Raw genomic sequence first — 16,943 nt, forward strand, 5'->3', positions numbered from 1 at the left:
GGGGGGGGGGGGGGGGTTGATGGGAGCGATGCGTGACCGACACAAAGAACGGCTGCGCGGGAGACTGTGCATTTACCGACATATGAGATATCTTGTAATGACAAACCACTCCTATTATGGACGGTCCAGAGACACCCCTTTATGTATATCGTGGACTATGCTTTACCTTTGTGGTGCTGTGCTTACCTTTGCGGTCGCCTGAGCCAGTTGGTGACAGTGAGTTGCTCCGTGTATTGCGTCTTACACGGCACGTCTCGCTGGATGTTGTTGATGGGTTTGGGAGCTTCTGCTGTACCGGTTACATTGTACAGTAATCCGCTACCGTCAGGTAACGGGAAGAACACAGAGCCCTGATGAATAAGAACAATATGATCATGCTGTGACCATGATAATAGGAATTTAAGAATAAATATACCAATAACTTGTGAAAGAGTAAAGTACATTGGAAAGAGGGGAGTCTACGTGACGCAGTTGACATGCGTCGCTCTGTATTACTTGTGTTTGATTCCTGGTTCCGACGTGGGTTGACGTTGTTGGTTGTCGCCTTTGCTCATATGGCTTTTCCCCCTCCGCAATAACCGAGAAATTCGTGTTCTGTTGTCATGAATGAGCCGTGTCGCGGCTACCTGAGATGCCTTCTTCCTATGCTTTCGACTCGACCCTGTGGTTAGCCTGCGAGCCGGCTTTTCGTTGCTCAGGATCCCCGTGGCGCAAAGAAATCAAGAGTGTTGGTCGCCACAGGAACCCGGACACCCCAAAAACATGAATTTCCGAATTAACCCACTGGAGAGCCGGCTAGCAGGCTACCCTGTGGTATTTACGTTCTCGTGATTGTGTAGTTCCAGAAAATATCCATACCCCCCTAAGGAAGGGGTCGGAGGTATGATCCCTCCCCCACCCCTCTGGAATTTCCAACCCCCTGGAAAAAAATTAATACAGTAACTGTTATGGAAAAGGGCATTTCACCTCCCCTCCCCTCTAGAAATTCCTGGGCGCTTGACCCCTCCCCCTCCCCCCCCCCCCCCCCGAATTTCCAATCCCCTCCATGGGGGAGGTATGTGTATTTTCTGGAACTACACATTTCGCATTTCGGCTTCAAGGGTGATAGGATAAGAGAGCGATAAGCTTCAAAATCTTTTTTATTTATCAAATGTTGCCCATCCTCCATGATGTTGTATGTTAACTTCGTTTAGCACAAGTTACAATTAATACAAAATATGTTTCTTCTCTTTCACTAACTAACTTGTGTGGTTTATACATACCGTGTGCTTCTTGTTATAATTAATACAAAATATATTTTCTCTTTCGCTAACTTGTGTGGTTTATACATACCGTGTGCTTCTTGTTATAATTAATACAAAATATATTTTCTCTTTCACTAACTTGTGTGGTTTATACATACCGTGTGCTTCTTGTTATAATTAATACAAAATATGTCTCTTCTCTTTCACTAACTTACTTGTGTGGTTTATACATACCGTGTGTTTCTTGCCCTCCTGGGTCATGATGAGGGGTCGGTAAGTCAGCTCGTAGTTCTTGCTCTGTTGGGGTTCCACGGTGATCGAGTCTGGGCCGGACCAGTGTTCACCTTCGATCACCGGGCGCAGCATCCACAGCTGATTGGTGCGATTATGAATCACTAGGTTACGCTGATCACGTGTCCGCACATGCGTACTGAAGTGAAGCACCTGTGTCACGTGACATAGGGAAAGTTATCAATATAAGTATATACACAAATGAAAGAAAGAGGATTACGTCGTGCGTTGAAAGTAAGAACTTTATTGGCTCGAATTGAGGTTCGCTTCATTAGTTGAATGGGCAGTTGATGTGCTATTATCGTTGTTGTTTAGTGTTTTCTCGTTTTGTTTTGTTGTAATGACTGAGAATAAACAGATGCTAAGACGCCGACATAATCTATACGGACCAATAAAGGCATCGGTTAATGTACTACAAGGAGTTTTACCTCTTTCAACGGCATTTGTGCGATACAACTTCCGGTCAGGACGAGCTTCAGAGGCTTGCTTCCTTCTATAGCACAGCGTAGACCCTGCACAACGAACCACAAACATTGTCAACAACATTACCAAGCAGACCTTGCCTGCTTACAGGCGGTAGACGGTGTTAGTGGCAGAAAGCTCGATTTATCGTCTAATCACTCGCCGTCTTGGATTTAAGGCTACACGGGCAAGCAGGATAGAAAATAATAAGGGGAGGGGGGAGGAGTGAATCTTTAACAAACCCTTCATTTTGATCACTATACATTTTTCATACATACGGTGGAACCCTGCTCCGAGTACCCTCGCCTTCTCGAAGAAAATTTCTTTTATAAGGGCGATCAGTAGTAAGGGAAGTTTCGTTGGTCCCAACGATGTCCTTATGACTAGTTGGCAGTTACTAGTACAAACGTTCATCAGCAAGCACTCATCACCATGTCTCACCTCATATCTGATATCATGGTTCGGGACCTTCGGATGGAATGCGATCTCGAATGGCACTTCCATACCGGAGGAGATGTATCCCTTTTTGGGGGTGATGCTGAAGTCAGGCCGGAACTTGTCCGCATTCCACGCGAAGGCCGCGCCCACATCCCCCGTATTGTGCATGATCAGCTTGCGCGTGCTCTGGCTACCCATCATGACGGCGCCGAATGGGACGGAGTCGTTATCCAGCCCGACCTCGATCCCCTGGCACGACGCAGACACCACGAAGATGGGTTGGGACATGCCCGCACACTCCAGCATCACCTGGAAAGAAGGGTGGTTGGTGGGCGTGTTAAAGTGGTAATGCCAATTGGGAAAATCTTGGAAATGTTCACTTAATGGCAAGAGTAAAAGGGCCAATTCCACGCTTGAAGAGACTTTAATTTAAAAAGCTACTAAAAATATTGAAAAACTTACGTAATAACTAAAATCCAGGGCTAATGAAATTTGGTCTATTAGATAAATATAAATCGTAGTCTAAACATTTCAAAATAGGGCGGATGGAAATGCGTCTCACACTTTATCCAGTATCACGCATTCAACCGCATCTAGTTTTTCAACTCGTATCACGCTTTCAATAAGCTCTTATTTTATCTTATTTTATTTATGTATTTTATCTCGTATCAATACATTTAAAACACTTCTCGTATTTCATCTAGAATCACGTATTTTAACACGGATTTCGTATTTCATATCGTATCCCGCATTCAACCGCATCTAGTATTCCATCTAGAATCACGGATCCAACACGCATCTCGTATTTAATATTGCATCACGCATTTAACACGCATCCCGCACCTAACACCTATCTAACGCATTTACGTGCACGCCCCACCTCCTCGGTGAACTCGGGGATGCGGGCTTTAGGCGTGAAGGCGACATCCACGTTACACGTTCCCCCGTTCGGCTTGAGAGTGATCTCGCTAGTGGGGCTGATCGTCAGGACGTTACCGGGCTGTAGTTGCATCAGGGATGGAGTGATGGCCAAGGAGAAGTTAATCGCCGCGGGGCTACGGTTGATCAGCTTGACTGTGCGCTGTGCGACTTGACCGATGCGCAATGCGCCAAAGTTGATCCTCTTATCCGCGGGGTTGGCTACTTCCACCTATAGAGCAGATAATCAAAGGGTTATAACATTTCAGCCCCTTTCTTTAAGGAATGTCAATCACCAACGCCTTTGTTATTGGTTATCAATGAAAACACAGCGATTAATTCGCAAGGAAACTTCAAAATAATAGTCTAAAAATGAAGTCTGATATGTTTTGGATGATATTTCATTGAAAATATCTTGTTTAATCGCTTGAATTGGACGATGGAAATAGATGCTTCGGTGACTCGCCATTGAGCGGAGGCATGAAATGGCGGCGTGATTGGCCTTCTAACAATAGATACTCCCCTCTAGAGACATTATAGAGGAGTGTCAGTATAGACACAGACTGCTTGACACAGTTTTCATTGACGAGTGTAAGCATGTAAGCACTGTAAGTAAATATGGTACAGTAGGCTAATATGCCTAGTGGTATGCTTACCCCCTCCTCCCCCCCCTCTCCAACGATACAGGATTTACAGGTCCATAAAAACCTAGTCTGAACTGATTCAAGATATACATGTCGCACAATTCCCTCTCACAATCACTTAGTGAGTACTCACTAAGACGATTCACAAGACGCGATGGCGCGCGCAAGCATTTGCAGGTGACGTAGACCTAAAATCACCCTATTCGTAGCGAGTAGCACACGCGCTTAGCTCTTACGTAGACCTTTATCACCCTATTCGTAAGACGCGCTTAGCTGTTACCTTCATGTCGGTTCCTTCTCCGAATATCTCTACGTTCATAGTCGACAGGCCGTTGATCTCAAACGGGATGGTCTCGTGGTAGCGCTTGACTTCTCTCGGGTAGAGAAGAAGGTCTATCAGCATTATCTGCCCTGGGGTCAGTACACCCGGGGTCGCGTTCACTTCGAGGTGGGAGGTGTTCTCATATTGGCACTCGACACTGAGGTGGGGACACAAGCAGGTTTTAACACAATGGTAATGGTAATGTCAATGATAATTACGTTAAAGAATGTTAATCAGCTTATCCTTTGTTACTGTTTGATTGAAAATAAAGCGGTTCATTTGCAAGTAAAATTCAAAATATCAATCCACGATTGAAATCTAATACTTTATAGAGGATATTTGATGGAAGGTTTCTCAGCTACTCGCTTGAATTAGCCGATGGAAATGGATCCTTTGTGTGACTCGGCATTGAGCGGGAGCATAAAATGGCGGCGTGATTGGCCTTCATTCATGAAAAACGTTGATATTCCTGCCACTGTTGCTTCTGTTGACGATGGTATGGTATCATTGATGATGCTGACAGTGATAATGGTCAGAAAGGTAGACCTCACTTGATGTCTTTTGTGTCATTATTCCTAATGCTCAATGCCTATGGTGATGCTAACAGTGATAATGGTCAGAAAGGTAAACCTCACCTGATGTCTTTAGTGTCATCATTCCTAATGCTCAATGTCTATGGTGATGCTAACAGTGATAATGGTCAGAAAGGTAGACCTCACCTGATGTCTTTTGTGTCATTATTCCTAATGCTCAATGCCTATGGTGATGCTGACAGTGATAATGGTCAGAAAGGTAAACCTCACCTGATGTCTTTAGTGTCATCATTCCTAATGCTCAATGTCTATGGTGATGCTAACAGTGATAATGGTCGGAAAGGTAGACCTCACTTGATGTCTTTAGTGTCATCATTCCTAATGCTCAATGTCTATGGTGATGCTAACAGTGATAATGGTCGGAAAGGTAGACCTCACCTGATGTCTTTTGTGTCATTATTCCTAATGCTCAATGTCTATGATGATGCTAACAGTGATAATGGTCAGAAAGGTAGACCTCACCTGATGTCTTTAGTGTCATTATTCCTAATGCTCAATGCCTATGGTGATGCTAACAGTGATAATGGTCAGAAAGGTAGACCTCACCTGATGTCTTTTGTGTCATTATTCCTAATGCTCAATGTCTATGATGATGCTAACAGTGATAATTGTCAGAAAGGTAAACCTCACTTGATGTCTTTTGTGTCATCATTCCTAATGCTCAATGTCTATGGTGATGCTAACAGTGATAATGGTCAGAAAGGTAGACCTCACCTGATGTCTTTTGTGTCATTATTCCTAATGCTCAATGTCTATGATGATGCTAACAGTGATAATTGTCAGAAAGGTAGACCTCACCTGATGTCTTTAGTGTCATTATTCCTAATGCTCAATGTCTATGGTGATGCTAACAGTGATAATGGTCAGAAAGGTAGACCTCACCTGATGTCTTTTGTGTCATTATTCCTAATGCTCAATGCCTATGGTGATGCTAACAGTGATAATGGTCAGAAAGGTAAACCTCACTTGATGTCTTTAGTGTCATTATTCCTAATGCTCAATGTCTATGGTGATGCTGACAGTGATAATGGTCAGAAAGGTAGACCTCACCTGATGTCTTTTGTGTCATTATTCCTAATGCTCAATGCCTATGGTGATGCTAACAGTGATAATGGTCAGAAAGGTAAACCTCACCTGATGTCTTTAGTGTCATTATTCCTAATGCTCAATGTCTATGGTGATGCTGACAGTGATAATTGTCAGAAAGGTAAACCTCACTTGATGTCTTTTGTGTCATTATTCCTAATGCTCAATGTCTATAATGATGCTGACAGTGATAATGGTCAGAAAGGTAAACCTCACCTGATGTCTTTTGTGTCATTATTCCTAATGCTCAAAGTCTATGGTGATGCTAACAGTGATAATGTTCAGAAAGGTAGACCTCACTTGATGTCTTTTGTGTTATCATTCCTAATGCTCAATGTCTATGGTGATGCTAACAGTGATAATTGTCAGAAAGGTAAACCTCACCTGATGTCTTTTGTGTCATTATTCCTAATGCTCAATGTCTATGGTGATGCTAACAGTGATAATGTTCAGAAAGGTAGACCTCACTTGATGTCTTTTGTGTTATCATTTCTAATGCTCAATGTCTATGGTGATGCTAACAGTGATAATTGTCAGAAAGGTAAACCTCACCTGATGTCTTTTGTGTCATTATTCCTAATGCTCAATGTCTATGATGATGCTGACAGTGATAATGGTCAGAAAGGTAGACCTCACCTGATGTCTTTTGTGTCATTATTCCTAATGCTCAATGTCTATGGTGATGCTAACAGTGATAATGGTCAGAAAGGTAGACCTCACTTGATGTCTTTTGTGTCATTATTCCTAATGTTCAAAGTCTATGATGATGCTAACAGTGATAATGGTCAGAAAGGTAGACCTCACCTGATGTCTTTTGTGTCATTATTCCTAATGCTCAATGTCTATGGTGATGCTAACAGTGATAATGGTCGGAAAGGTAGACCTCACCTGATGTCTTTTGTGTCATTATTCCTAATGCTCAATGTCTATGGTGATGCTAACAGTGATAATGGTCAGAAAGGTAGACCTCACTTGATGTCTTTTGTGTCATTATTCCTAATGTTCAAAGTCTATGATGATGCTAACAGTGATAATTGTCAGAAAGGTAAACCTCACTTGATGTCTTTTGTGTCATTATTCCTAATGCTCAATGTCTATGGTGATGCTAACAGTGATAATGGTCAGAAAGGTAGACCTCACCTGATGTCTTTTGTGTCATTATTCCTAATGCTCAGTGTCTATGGTGATGCTAACAGTGATAATTGTCAGAAAGGTAAACCTCACTTGATGTCTTTTGTGTCATTATTCCTAATGTTCAAAGTCTATGATGATGCTAACAGTGATAATTGTCAGAAAGGTAGACCTCACCTGATGTCTTTAGTGTCATTATTCCTAATGCTCAATGTCTATGATGATGCTAACAGTGATAATTGTCAGAAAGGTAGACCTCACTTGATGTCTTTTGTGTTATCATTCCTAATGCTCAATGTCTATGGTGATGCTAACAGTGATAATGGTCAGAAAGGTAAACCTCACCTGATGTCTTTAGTGTCATCATTCCTAATGCTCAATGTTGTTCTCTTTAGGGGCATGCCCGCACGGTACAGGAAGCACGGACCGAAGTCGTATTTGAGGAAAGAGAAGCTTAATCCAGGCTGCACGCCCGAGCCCGTCACGTTGATACTGAAAGTTGGACCGTTGGTAATCTGAAGGAGAAAAATAAGTTGAGTTTACTAAGACGTTTGTGGATGCGATTATCGAGGTAAGTACAAACATTCCATTAACTGGCAGACATTATACAATCTACACTCTTGCATTGCTGATATCATATCATTACAACAACAAAAACCCCTCCCTCCCCCTTGTCCGAAGTTTTCCACACTAATGGCAGTTTTTTTACGGCAGCACGCTGGCAACATCGATACTGCTGCATCTTGTAACACATTAAACGATGCATCCCTGTGAGGCGAGTCGGATCGAAAGTAAGCGCACCCGTACCCCCCCCCCCCCCCCCTTCCCCGAGTCAGTTTTAGCAGGCAGGAGGCCCTTTACTCTTTTAAACAGTTTTCACTTACCCTTAGTAACAGATTACAGTCCTGTAAGTTGAGTCGACTCGGCGGGCAGAACACCAATTGGCATCGCTTACGGCTGCTGCACGGGACGGTCCCGTCCTCAGGAGAGATGGACACGACACGCTCACCGTCCGCCAGGCGCATGTTCTTGACCTTACCGCGCATGACCAGCTCCCAGCTGAAGTCAAAGTTGAACTTCCCGGAGTTCACGATGAAAAGAGATCGAATGGCTTTCTCGTTGATTTCCACCTGAAAATTTTTTTTTTTTTAAAGATAATTTGGTTGTCATAGTTAGCGTAGGCGAATACGTATAAATAAACAGTACGTTCTTATGCTTCTCTATCGAGATTGGGGTGCGGTAACGGTTCTACAATGATGGGCTTAACATTCTTCATATGGATTAAGGAATGGAAAAGATTTAGGCGAAACGGGATTATAGTAGGCACTTTCATTTCTATGCTTATCAATCTAAAATAATGGTTCTTCAAATAGATAAAATAATAGATAAGAGCGAGGGGAATGGTTTACGAGAAGAATTGTGCTATAACCGCAATCCTTTAGACAGTTTTCCTGGTGACGCCCTATAAATCTCTTTCATCTCCTTAGATGACCTTAGAATGCCCCTTTCTATGTTATCTAAACTCCCTCACCTCTCCGAGATTGATCCTGTTGGTGCCCTTGGCGGTGAGCGCCACTTTGTTGCCTTGTGAGTCCTCGCAGTAAAGTTGAGCGTCCATGGCATAGCCCTCTGCCTTCACGTTCAGCGTCAAGGGGGTCGTCTTCTTCTTTATCGTACAGAACACGTTAAAGTTCACTTCCTTCTGCGCCGTGGCGGTGAACGAGATCTCGATTGGAAGCCTGAAAAGCGATCGGAACATAGAGTACGAGAACGCAGAGTGACTCAACCTGTGTGAAGTGTATAACGCTTCTTTGATAGAAACACCAATTATGGACTTCAAGCTCATAATGAAAAGCCTTTCTCAACGCTACGGGTTCACATGTAAGCAGTTTTCGATTCGTTCTCAATGCACTTAAGGTCTGGGTAAAGGTAAACGACATGTCCGCGGATAAAAATATTGTCGCGCCAAAATTTTCACTACAAGTACAAACTATATATCAAATAAAAGATTGAATTATCTCCTGCAAGTTTTATTTTTGCAATAGCAAATTCCGTGTTAAAGTTTTGAGGCCACAAACTCAAAAGTACGGAGTTTACTCTAGAGCGTAATGCACCTTAGCGTTGTTGCCCATGCACTTGCACGTAATTGCATCTCAATGACAGATAGATGATCTACCAAAGTGGGTGAGGATTTGACACTGTCAACAAAATATCAAGAATCAAAGTTGGAACTCTCATTTCTGGCGAAATTTGGACACGAAAAGTGCTATAAAAGCTATCTTCAGTCGAAAATCGAAAATTCCTCACACACTTTATGACATGGCATAATTATCTATCATATTCCGAAAATTTGAAGGCGGTATCTTTAAATCCGTCGCGAGGTTAGGCCCGACAAGCTCGAGTTCTCGCCTCAAAATAATACGCAAGGAAAGTCAAAGATTTGGCGCGTATTCACGGTCAACAGGTAACGGGAAACAGCAAAGGGCCATTTTAGCCGTTTTAGAAAGCGATTTATGGAAAAAATTTTTTTGGCAAAAATAAAGTTTAAGAACTAATACAGGTTTTGCAAAAACCACAAAAACAGTGGTGTCAAATTTACCTTTACCAAGACCTTAATGCCGCATTACCTCTGATGATTTTTAACGGAAAACGAGAAAAACATTTGAAAATCGTAAAGCAGTGTGTTTATTGGAAGTTTTTTTTCGAATATGTGACCTAATAATTAAGAGCGGATGGCCTGTTATCAGCGCGGATTCTAATAGATTCTTTTGTTCCTTGTCAATTGAGGTTTCCGTCGGCCCTCCGGAAATGGGCCTCTAACACCCTCAAATTAAAACTTTCCCCCTATAATAGTATCCACCTTTTTTCAGTGCAAGTATAAATATAACGTGTGCACCAACTTCGTCCCTCTGTCGTGGTAAGCATAAGGGTATCTAATGCCTAGTGCACACTAGCGACATATCGACATAACGACATGGGCGCGCGCACTCTTATCTTCGAAATAACGACATGGACATAACGACATAAGAGAAAAAACATATTTTTTTTCTTTTATGTCATTATGTCCATGTCTTTATGTCATTATGTCCATGTCTTTATGTCGGGCTAAACATAGTGCGCGCCCATGTCGTTATGTTGTTATGTTGCTAATTTGCACTAGGCATAATACTTTAAAAACCTGAAAGAACATGGTTTTACCTTGACTTGGGAGGGACTGTGCCTCCCATTGGTTCAACCCTCAGACTGGATGCGTAGCCGTCAGTGTGGCAGGACGCTTCGTTAAAAGCAAAGGTGAATGGAAGGTTCTCATCGTTAATGAGCTGGACTGTCTGCTTAACGGGCTGGCCTGTCATGGACACATCACAAATGGTTATAATTTCCAGGGTGAATACATACATAAAAAAGGTTATTATCACGCCGTATAAGAAAAGACAAAAAAAAGAAAAGATTGAAGGCAACGGCGATTCCATGTTAATTTCAATTAATTTTTCGGTTCTTTTTGGACATAGTAGGAAACAAAACAGAAGCTAGGATCAGATGAGAACAAAAATGACAAGACACTAAAACTCTAGCTAAAAGAAAAAAAAAAGTATATCCCACTGGGTCCTAAGGAAAGGGGTCTGGATCTTGGTTTCCTCATTGCTTGTTTAGCCAACCCCGTCCCACAAGTCGCTGTTTATTGTAGAATCTCCAAGAACCACACTCAAATAAGCAGATACCCTCCCCCCCTTTTCTCTAGAGCCAAACTTTTCAATTAAGCTCCCTCTCTTATTATACCCTCTCTATATTAATCCCCTTCCTTTCCTAGGAGACATAAAAACATAGCGTGACATGTTTTCAAGAGTATCTGTGGATCCTGGTTTTTTTGTGGTATCTTAGAACTTTTAAATTTTTCGCCTATCCCTTTTCAAGCCCCCTCCCCCCCTCTAAAAAAAGAAAGAAAAAAAAGAAAGAAGCCTTGTTAGAGTTTGTACGATATGACAAATTATGACGCTGTTTCTGTCAGCTTAAATTTCGTTCCTAGTAACCCAAATCTCGTCCCCGCCTGTTGCGAGTCTCCATTTCCGTCTTACCCCACCAGGACCCTGGCTCAAAACTTCAAGACTTAAGATCACAATCTTACCTAGCAACATCTCTCTGAAGTTGATATGGGAGCGATCAAAGGATAACGCCGGCTCTACTGTGTGTCCAACCAACACGAAGGGTACAGAGATGCTGTGCTCGGGCACGAAGAATCTCCAGAAGGACTCCTGAAGCTCCAAGGAGTCTGACACGTAGTCGAACACCATCTCGGCCTTCTTCCCACTGTTGATGACACCCTGAGGGGTGAGGCACCGGAAGTTGGAGTTGTCGGGGGGCGTGCCATCAATTGTGTCCTCGTTGGTCCACGTGAAGGAATAGGTGGTGCTGGTAGGGTTCAGTACGTAAAAACGTCTACAACAGAGACCGTGATGAAGGCTAGGATTAAGGAATTATTCTAAACGAATGGTTAAGTTTACTGAATGAACAGGGATTGATTGGAAGGGACAGTACTTGACAAGACGAAAAATGGGTCTATCTAAAATACTTCTTTTAGTGAAATGTAGGTATGCTTAGTGTTACAGGATAATAAGGAACAGTGCATTTAATGAAATGGAGCTGAAAATGCAAAGATCAATGTATGTATGCCGAAGTGTACAGCGGTAGGTTGGGAGGAACGTGCAAGTGTGCACACCGACAACCACGTTGTAACGAGGACCATTTTGCGAGTAAAATGAATAAGTTATATTGAATCAGATATAGCACTCACTTGATGTTCTTGACCTTGACACCGCAAGACTTGAACTCGATGACCCTGGTACTTTGGTCAAGGGTTGAGCCAGGGGGTGCACCCCCTGGGCCGCGGAGCTCGGGGTTACGCCTCCCTCCAGAGATGTAGTCAGACTCGTCCAGCTCGAAGTGGGCGTATGGAAGCAGGCTGCGACCACGGACTGGGATAGTAAGGGTTTCTTTGCCGGCCTGAGCGTTCTGAATGCTGAAGACATAGGAAAATAAACGGATTGGAATAAATGATTTTGAATGGTTGTTAATAGTTGGACAGTTTGGCCTGTGCCTTGACTATTAAACTCTTCTGTAAGATCCGGGTGTTCATTTGTGAAATCGGCAGCTTATCCGGAATGTTCCAAATACAACCTGTTGCTGGTGATTAATTATCATGGAAATGGAAGATTGTTAGAAAATAAAGTCACCTAGGGCCGTGCTCCCCTCCCCCCACCCCCCATATATTAAAAAAATATAAGGAAATGACCAGTAGGGACGTGGCTTGCACACCCTATATTTTCTTAATGTTTCTGTATCGTGACCACAGGCTACAAACGCCCATAGTCGAAATACTGTATCATCACGTTATTTCACAACTTCTGGTTCCTTACTAATATGTACTCACGTGCAGACCAATGCAGCCTCGTAATCCATCACATCTAGCGGTGCGAACTTAACCAGGAAGGTTGCTTTCTTGCCTGCCGCGACACACCCACTTTCCGGCTCAATGGTGAAGGGGAACACATCAGCGCCTTCGCTCACCACGCTTCCAGCCTCATACGCTAGAGCGAGGGCGCTAGCGGGGCGGCCCCCAAGAGAGGAGGGCGGTCTCACCACGGGTGCAGGCCTGGAAATAAATAAGCCAAGAAAATCAATCATAAGTCAATTGTATGTACAATAGACCTTGTTAGTTAGGACACCTTTGGGGAAAAATAAATAAATAAATAAATAAATAAATAAATAAATAAATAAGTAAGTAAGTAAGTAAGTAAGTAAGTAAGTAAGTAAGTAAGTAAGTAAGTAAGTAAGTAAGTAAGTAAGTAAGTAAGTAAGTAAGTAAGTAAGTAAGTAAGTAAGTAAGTAAGTAAGTAAGTAAGTAAGTAAGTAAGTAAGTAAGTAAGTAAGTAAGTAAGTAAGTAAGTAAGTAAGTAAGTAAGTAAGTAAGTAAATAAATAAATAAATAAATAAATAAATAAATAAGAGGCCTTTATAGGTGGGTGTCCTTAGAGCGAGATCCATGTATACAGTACGTCCCTTCGGTCATGTAAAAAACACACTACGGTTGTTTACCACCTTGGGTAAGGACCCTACACAGAAACAACAAAAACGTGCATCACACAAGAGTGCAACAGCTAGAAAAATCAGGCATCGCGAACAGTGCAAGCATTGTTGGACTGGGCTTTGCACGCCATTTTACAATATAAAAGGTGTTTCGCAAACATTGTGCCAGCAATGCTGTCTTGGCTTAAAGTAAAGATGGTTTATGTGTGCACTGAAGACTAGGAACTAAGAACTGTTTTTTAGCACACTTTCCACATGTTGTCAGACACAGTACCTTGTAGCTCCCGAAGAACTAGTGACCACAGTGCTAGCACGTCCGGTCTGCTGGCTAATGGACCGTCCGCCGGACGTCGATGGCCGATCGGCTGCTTGTCCGGTATCTGAAGCGATGCTGACTATTTTGGCACGGTCCAGAGGCTCGAATGACCAGCGGTAATTCGCTTGAACGTCCCCCTTATTGGACAAGGTGATGCTAGAGGATTTGAGAACGAAAAATTTTAAAACCACATCAAACTCGTCAATGACTACAGTGTTTTCAGTGCCAATCTAAATCTTAAGGCTGGTTTCGACAGCGCGATTTAGTCGTATGCAATACAAGAGTGTAAATGAGCATACAACTCGGCTACGATGCTCGGCTACGAAAGTCGTAGTTTGTAATTCAGCGCTAAGACATGTCGTAAGTAGGTCGCATACGACTAAACCGTGCTGTCTGAATCAACCATAAAGGGATATATTTACAAACTATATCATATATACTGGTCAGGGCTTTTACAAATGTTTATGAGATTGACCTGACCATTTATATGACAAATTAGCCTTTCATGCTTCCCTGAATCAAATCATGATATTGTTAAATCTATGGCCAATTATCTTGTTTGTGATAATATGAAAACCCAATGACGACGAGTAGAGATAATTCAATAACAATTTACATTTTGTTAGGCATCGTGGTGTATTTTACGGAATCTAGTAAAGAATTTAGCGGGCTATAATATTCTTTAAACCGACGATCTAAGCCAATGAAAAACAATATCGGTATCCAACAAATATAATTTTATTAACGAGTTTGTTTAACAGCTTTTCGTGAGAAAATAAACCTTGGCGCGAAACAGGAAATACTCTCGAAATATCATTGTTGTTTGTTCTGATTCCCTTTTTGATGCTATCTAAAATGATAATAATAGCAATAAAGTTGATGTTGTTGGGCGTAAAAGCGTTTTGCCCTTCGCCTCCGGCATGGACGTCATAAGTCGAGCGAAAAACATATTTACGCGTGCATTAACTTTCTTGTTATAAATACTAAATCAAATAAATGATAGAATGGTGTATGAGCTACGCGGACCGTAAACTCAGGGAACGAAGGAAAACTCTAAGTGCCAGACATGAAATGCACATTTCTGAATAATTTCAACCGTTTTCCCAAACTAGGAGTCGAAACCTCCAAATTAAAGCGAGGAAGGAGACTATCATTGTCCGCTATATGCTAGAAATAAGATTATTTCATTAAAACTAGCAAAGTATTATTGAGTAAACATTTATTTGGTCAAGTTCTCCCTTTAAACCACCCACGATACACTTGGTTCGATGGCTATTTACTTCTAACTAATAAAATTAAGCGTTCTTTTCAATCCACAGCTACAGCCTTCTTTTTTATCTTTATAAAACACTCTTTTAAGATAATAAGAAATAAAATTTCTTCAAAAATATTATACATATTCTCAATGATTTTGCATTAGGTAAAGATTAGGCGAGATAAACAAATATTATACCGGTAAGTACTCGGTTATGATATGGAAAGAAGGGGAGGAGGAAGAATTATTCTTAACATGATCCTTAATTATTTCCTTAATTATCATTGCGGTCGATACCCCATGGCGTATGGGGGCACAGATGAAGCTACTACGCCCTTACTTACCCCCCATGGCGTATGGGGGCACACATGAAGCTACTACGCCCTTACTTTAGAATCATCGAAAACACTTTCAGGAAATCGAAGAAGGCCAGTTACTCCGCGCGGACATGACGGAAAAACATGACGTGACGCTTCAAATAAGGCCATTTCGCATCGAATAAGGCGGAGAATTTCTCTGAGTACTTAGTAACTTATAGCAAACAAAGTATCAAGTGCTACTTTTTAAAAATTGATGCGACTTTTCGTAAGGTGTCATTGAAATTTGAGCTTTTCGTCCGTGAACTGAATACACAGGGCAATGATGATCAAGGAAAAATTATCTTAAAAAGCCAAAATCTGATTATGTGCACTTCGGCTTCACGTTATTTGTGTTTTTAAAATCAGTCAGTAATAAAAGGAACCTATAGCCATTGTAAGAAATTGTGTCTTCTCTCTCTATCTGGAATTGCGCGTTTTCCAGGTTTTTCCGTCATGTCCTCCGCGCGCCATTTTATGCTCTCGCACTCAATGCCAAGCCAGACATTCTTTAAAAACATTTTCACGGAAGTGAGAGGAGGTGGAAATAAAAACAACAACTGTTAAAGAGAACTTTATGGCTGTGCTAGGATTTTTTTTAGTTAATAAACACTAATTAAGTTTCTCCAGAAGACTTATACCGAATGACTAGAGTAGCTAGCAGGTATTGTAAAATAAACAACCACTGTGATGAAAGAGAACTTAAAAGAAAAAGGGAAACCAACAAAGTAGAATGACAGACAAAAATTGAGAGGAAAGGGTATTTAAGGGCTGTAATTGAGGTATTACGATTAACAATTTTAGAATATTCATTAAACGCGGCAAGAAAAACCCAATCACCTGAAAATTTAGTTGGTCGTTAAAATACCACGGCATTTATAGCGTTATAACACGACTATAACTATAAACATTTTCTATTTGATTGATTATGACTGTTCGGCGCCACTTATTCTCATTTCCACCGGGTACTTTGTTTACCTTTTGTTTAAACGAAGACTTTGTTATTTGTGTGTTATGAGAAGTGTTATGAGAAGGATTGTTGTAAACTTAATGTTATTTATGCAGGAGTAAAATCAAATTGTTTATATTCAGGCACCCAACGAATATCTCGTATCAGGCAACATTGTATAAATGAATTCACTATATTTACTCAGACAATACTCAAAACTTTTTCGATTGATGAAAATTTTGACAATCATGGCACAAAACGCAAGCGTTGCAAGCAAATGCAGGGCAAAATTGATTTGAATAAATGATTAGATTATTAAAAACATGAAAATCCGGCGCTAAAAACATTTTGTTTTCTTATTGTCTGTGAATAAAAAAAAAACGATACAAAAAATACAACAGAATTTCTAATTTTGATTTCACCTCTGTTTTCTGGATTGGTAGTTTTTAAAAGCGTGTCAAAAAATGAACAGCCTAATCAAAAACAACATCAGCCAAACATCTCAACTACCTAACTGTTCCTTTAACAAGCTGTTTCTTTAACAGTTGAGTAACAGAGATATCAGTAGCTTTAAAACTGACGTACAAAAATAGAACGTTTCAAAAAATTGAACAACAAAAACTACTATAGACTCGTTCATATTACAATAAAAAACGTGTGTCTAATTCTGCAACATTTTAAACGTAAGGTTGTTTCTAAGGGAGTACTTCAAAAAATAAAATGTAAATTAAACAACAACGACTCAATCTCATTTACTGCTCTAAAGCCTCATAATGACTTTCAAATTAAACACTTATAAAGCACGAATAAAACATTTTAAAACAGAAAATATAAAAAATCCTATCGAATATAAGCCG

At 41.2% G+C, this 16,943-nt stretch overlaps 1 protein-coding gene across 1 annotated transcript in view; it reads right to left on the minus strand.

The window, feature by feature from the left end:
• LOC5519462 (hydrocephalus-inducing protein homolog) overlaps positions 1-16,943 on the minus strand; it is a 71,702-nt gene that overhangs the window by 3,553 nt on the left and 51,206 nt on the right. Inside the window, exons 60-73 of the mRNA XM_048721070.1 lie at positions 13,485-13,682; positions 12,555-12,776; positions 11,919-12,143; positions 11,253-11,563; positions 10,328-10,475; positions 8,661-8,868; positions 8,014-8,259; positions 7,475-7,644; positions 4,278-4,476; positions 3,316-3,585; positions 2,439-2,744; positions 1,964-2,047; positions 1,479-1,688; positions 187-350 (exon numbers count right to left, since the gene is read on the minus strand). Of these exons, the coding sequence (XP_048577027.1) occupies positions 187-350; positions 1,479-1,688; positions 1,964-2,047; positions 2,439-2,744; positions 3,316-3,585; positions 4,278-4,476; positions 7,475-7,644; positions 8,014-8,259; positions 8,661-8,868; positions 10,328-10,475; positions 11,253-11,563; positions 11,919-12,143; positions 12,555-12,776; positions 13,485-13,682 (2,961 nt within the window). The remainder of the gene's footprint in view (positions 1-186; positions 351-1,478; positions 1,689-1,963; positions 2,048-2,438; positions 2,745-3,315; positions 3,586-4,277; positions 4,477-7,474; positions 7,645-8,013; positions 8,260-8,660; positions 8,869-10,327; positions 10,476-11,252; positions 11,564-11,918; positions 12,144-12,554; positions 12,777-13,484; positions 13,683-16,943) is intronic.

The sequence above is a fragment of the Nematostella vectensis genome, chromosome 13 (genome assembly GCF_932526225.1).
Source record: "Nematostella vectensis chromosome 13, jaNemVect1.1, whole genome shotgun sequence".
NCBI classification, from domain to species: domain Eukaryota; kingdom Metazoa; phylum Cnidaria; class Anthozoa; order Actiniaria; family Edwardsiidae; genus Nematostella; species Nematostella vectensis.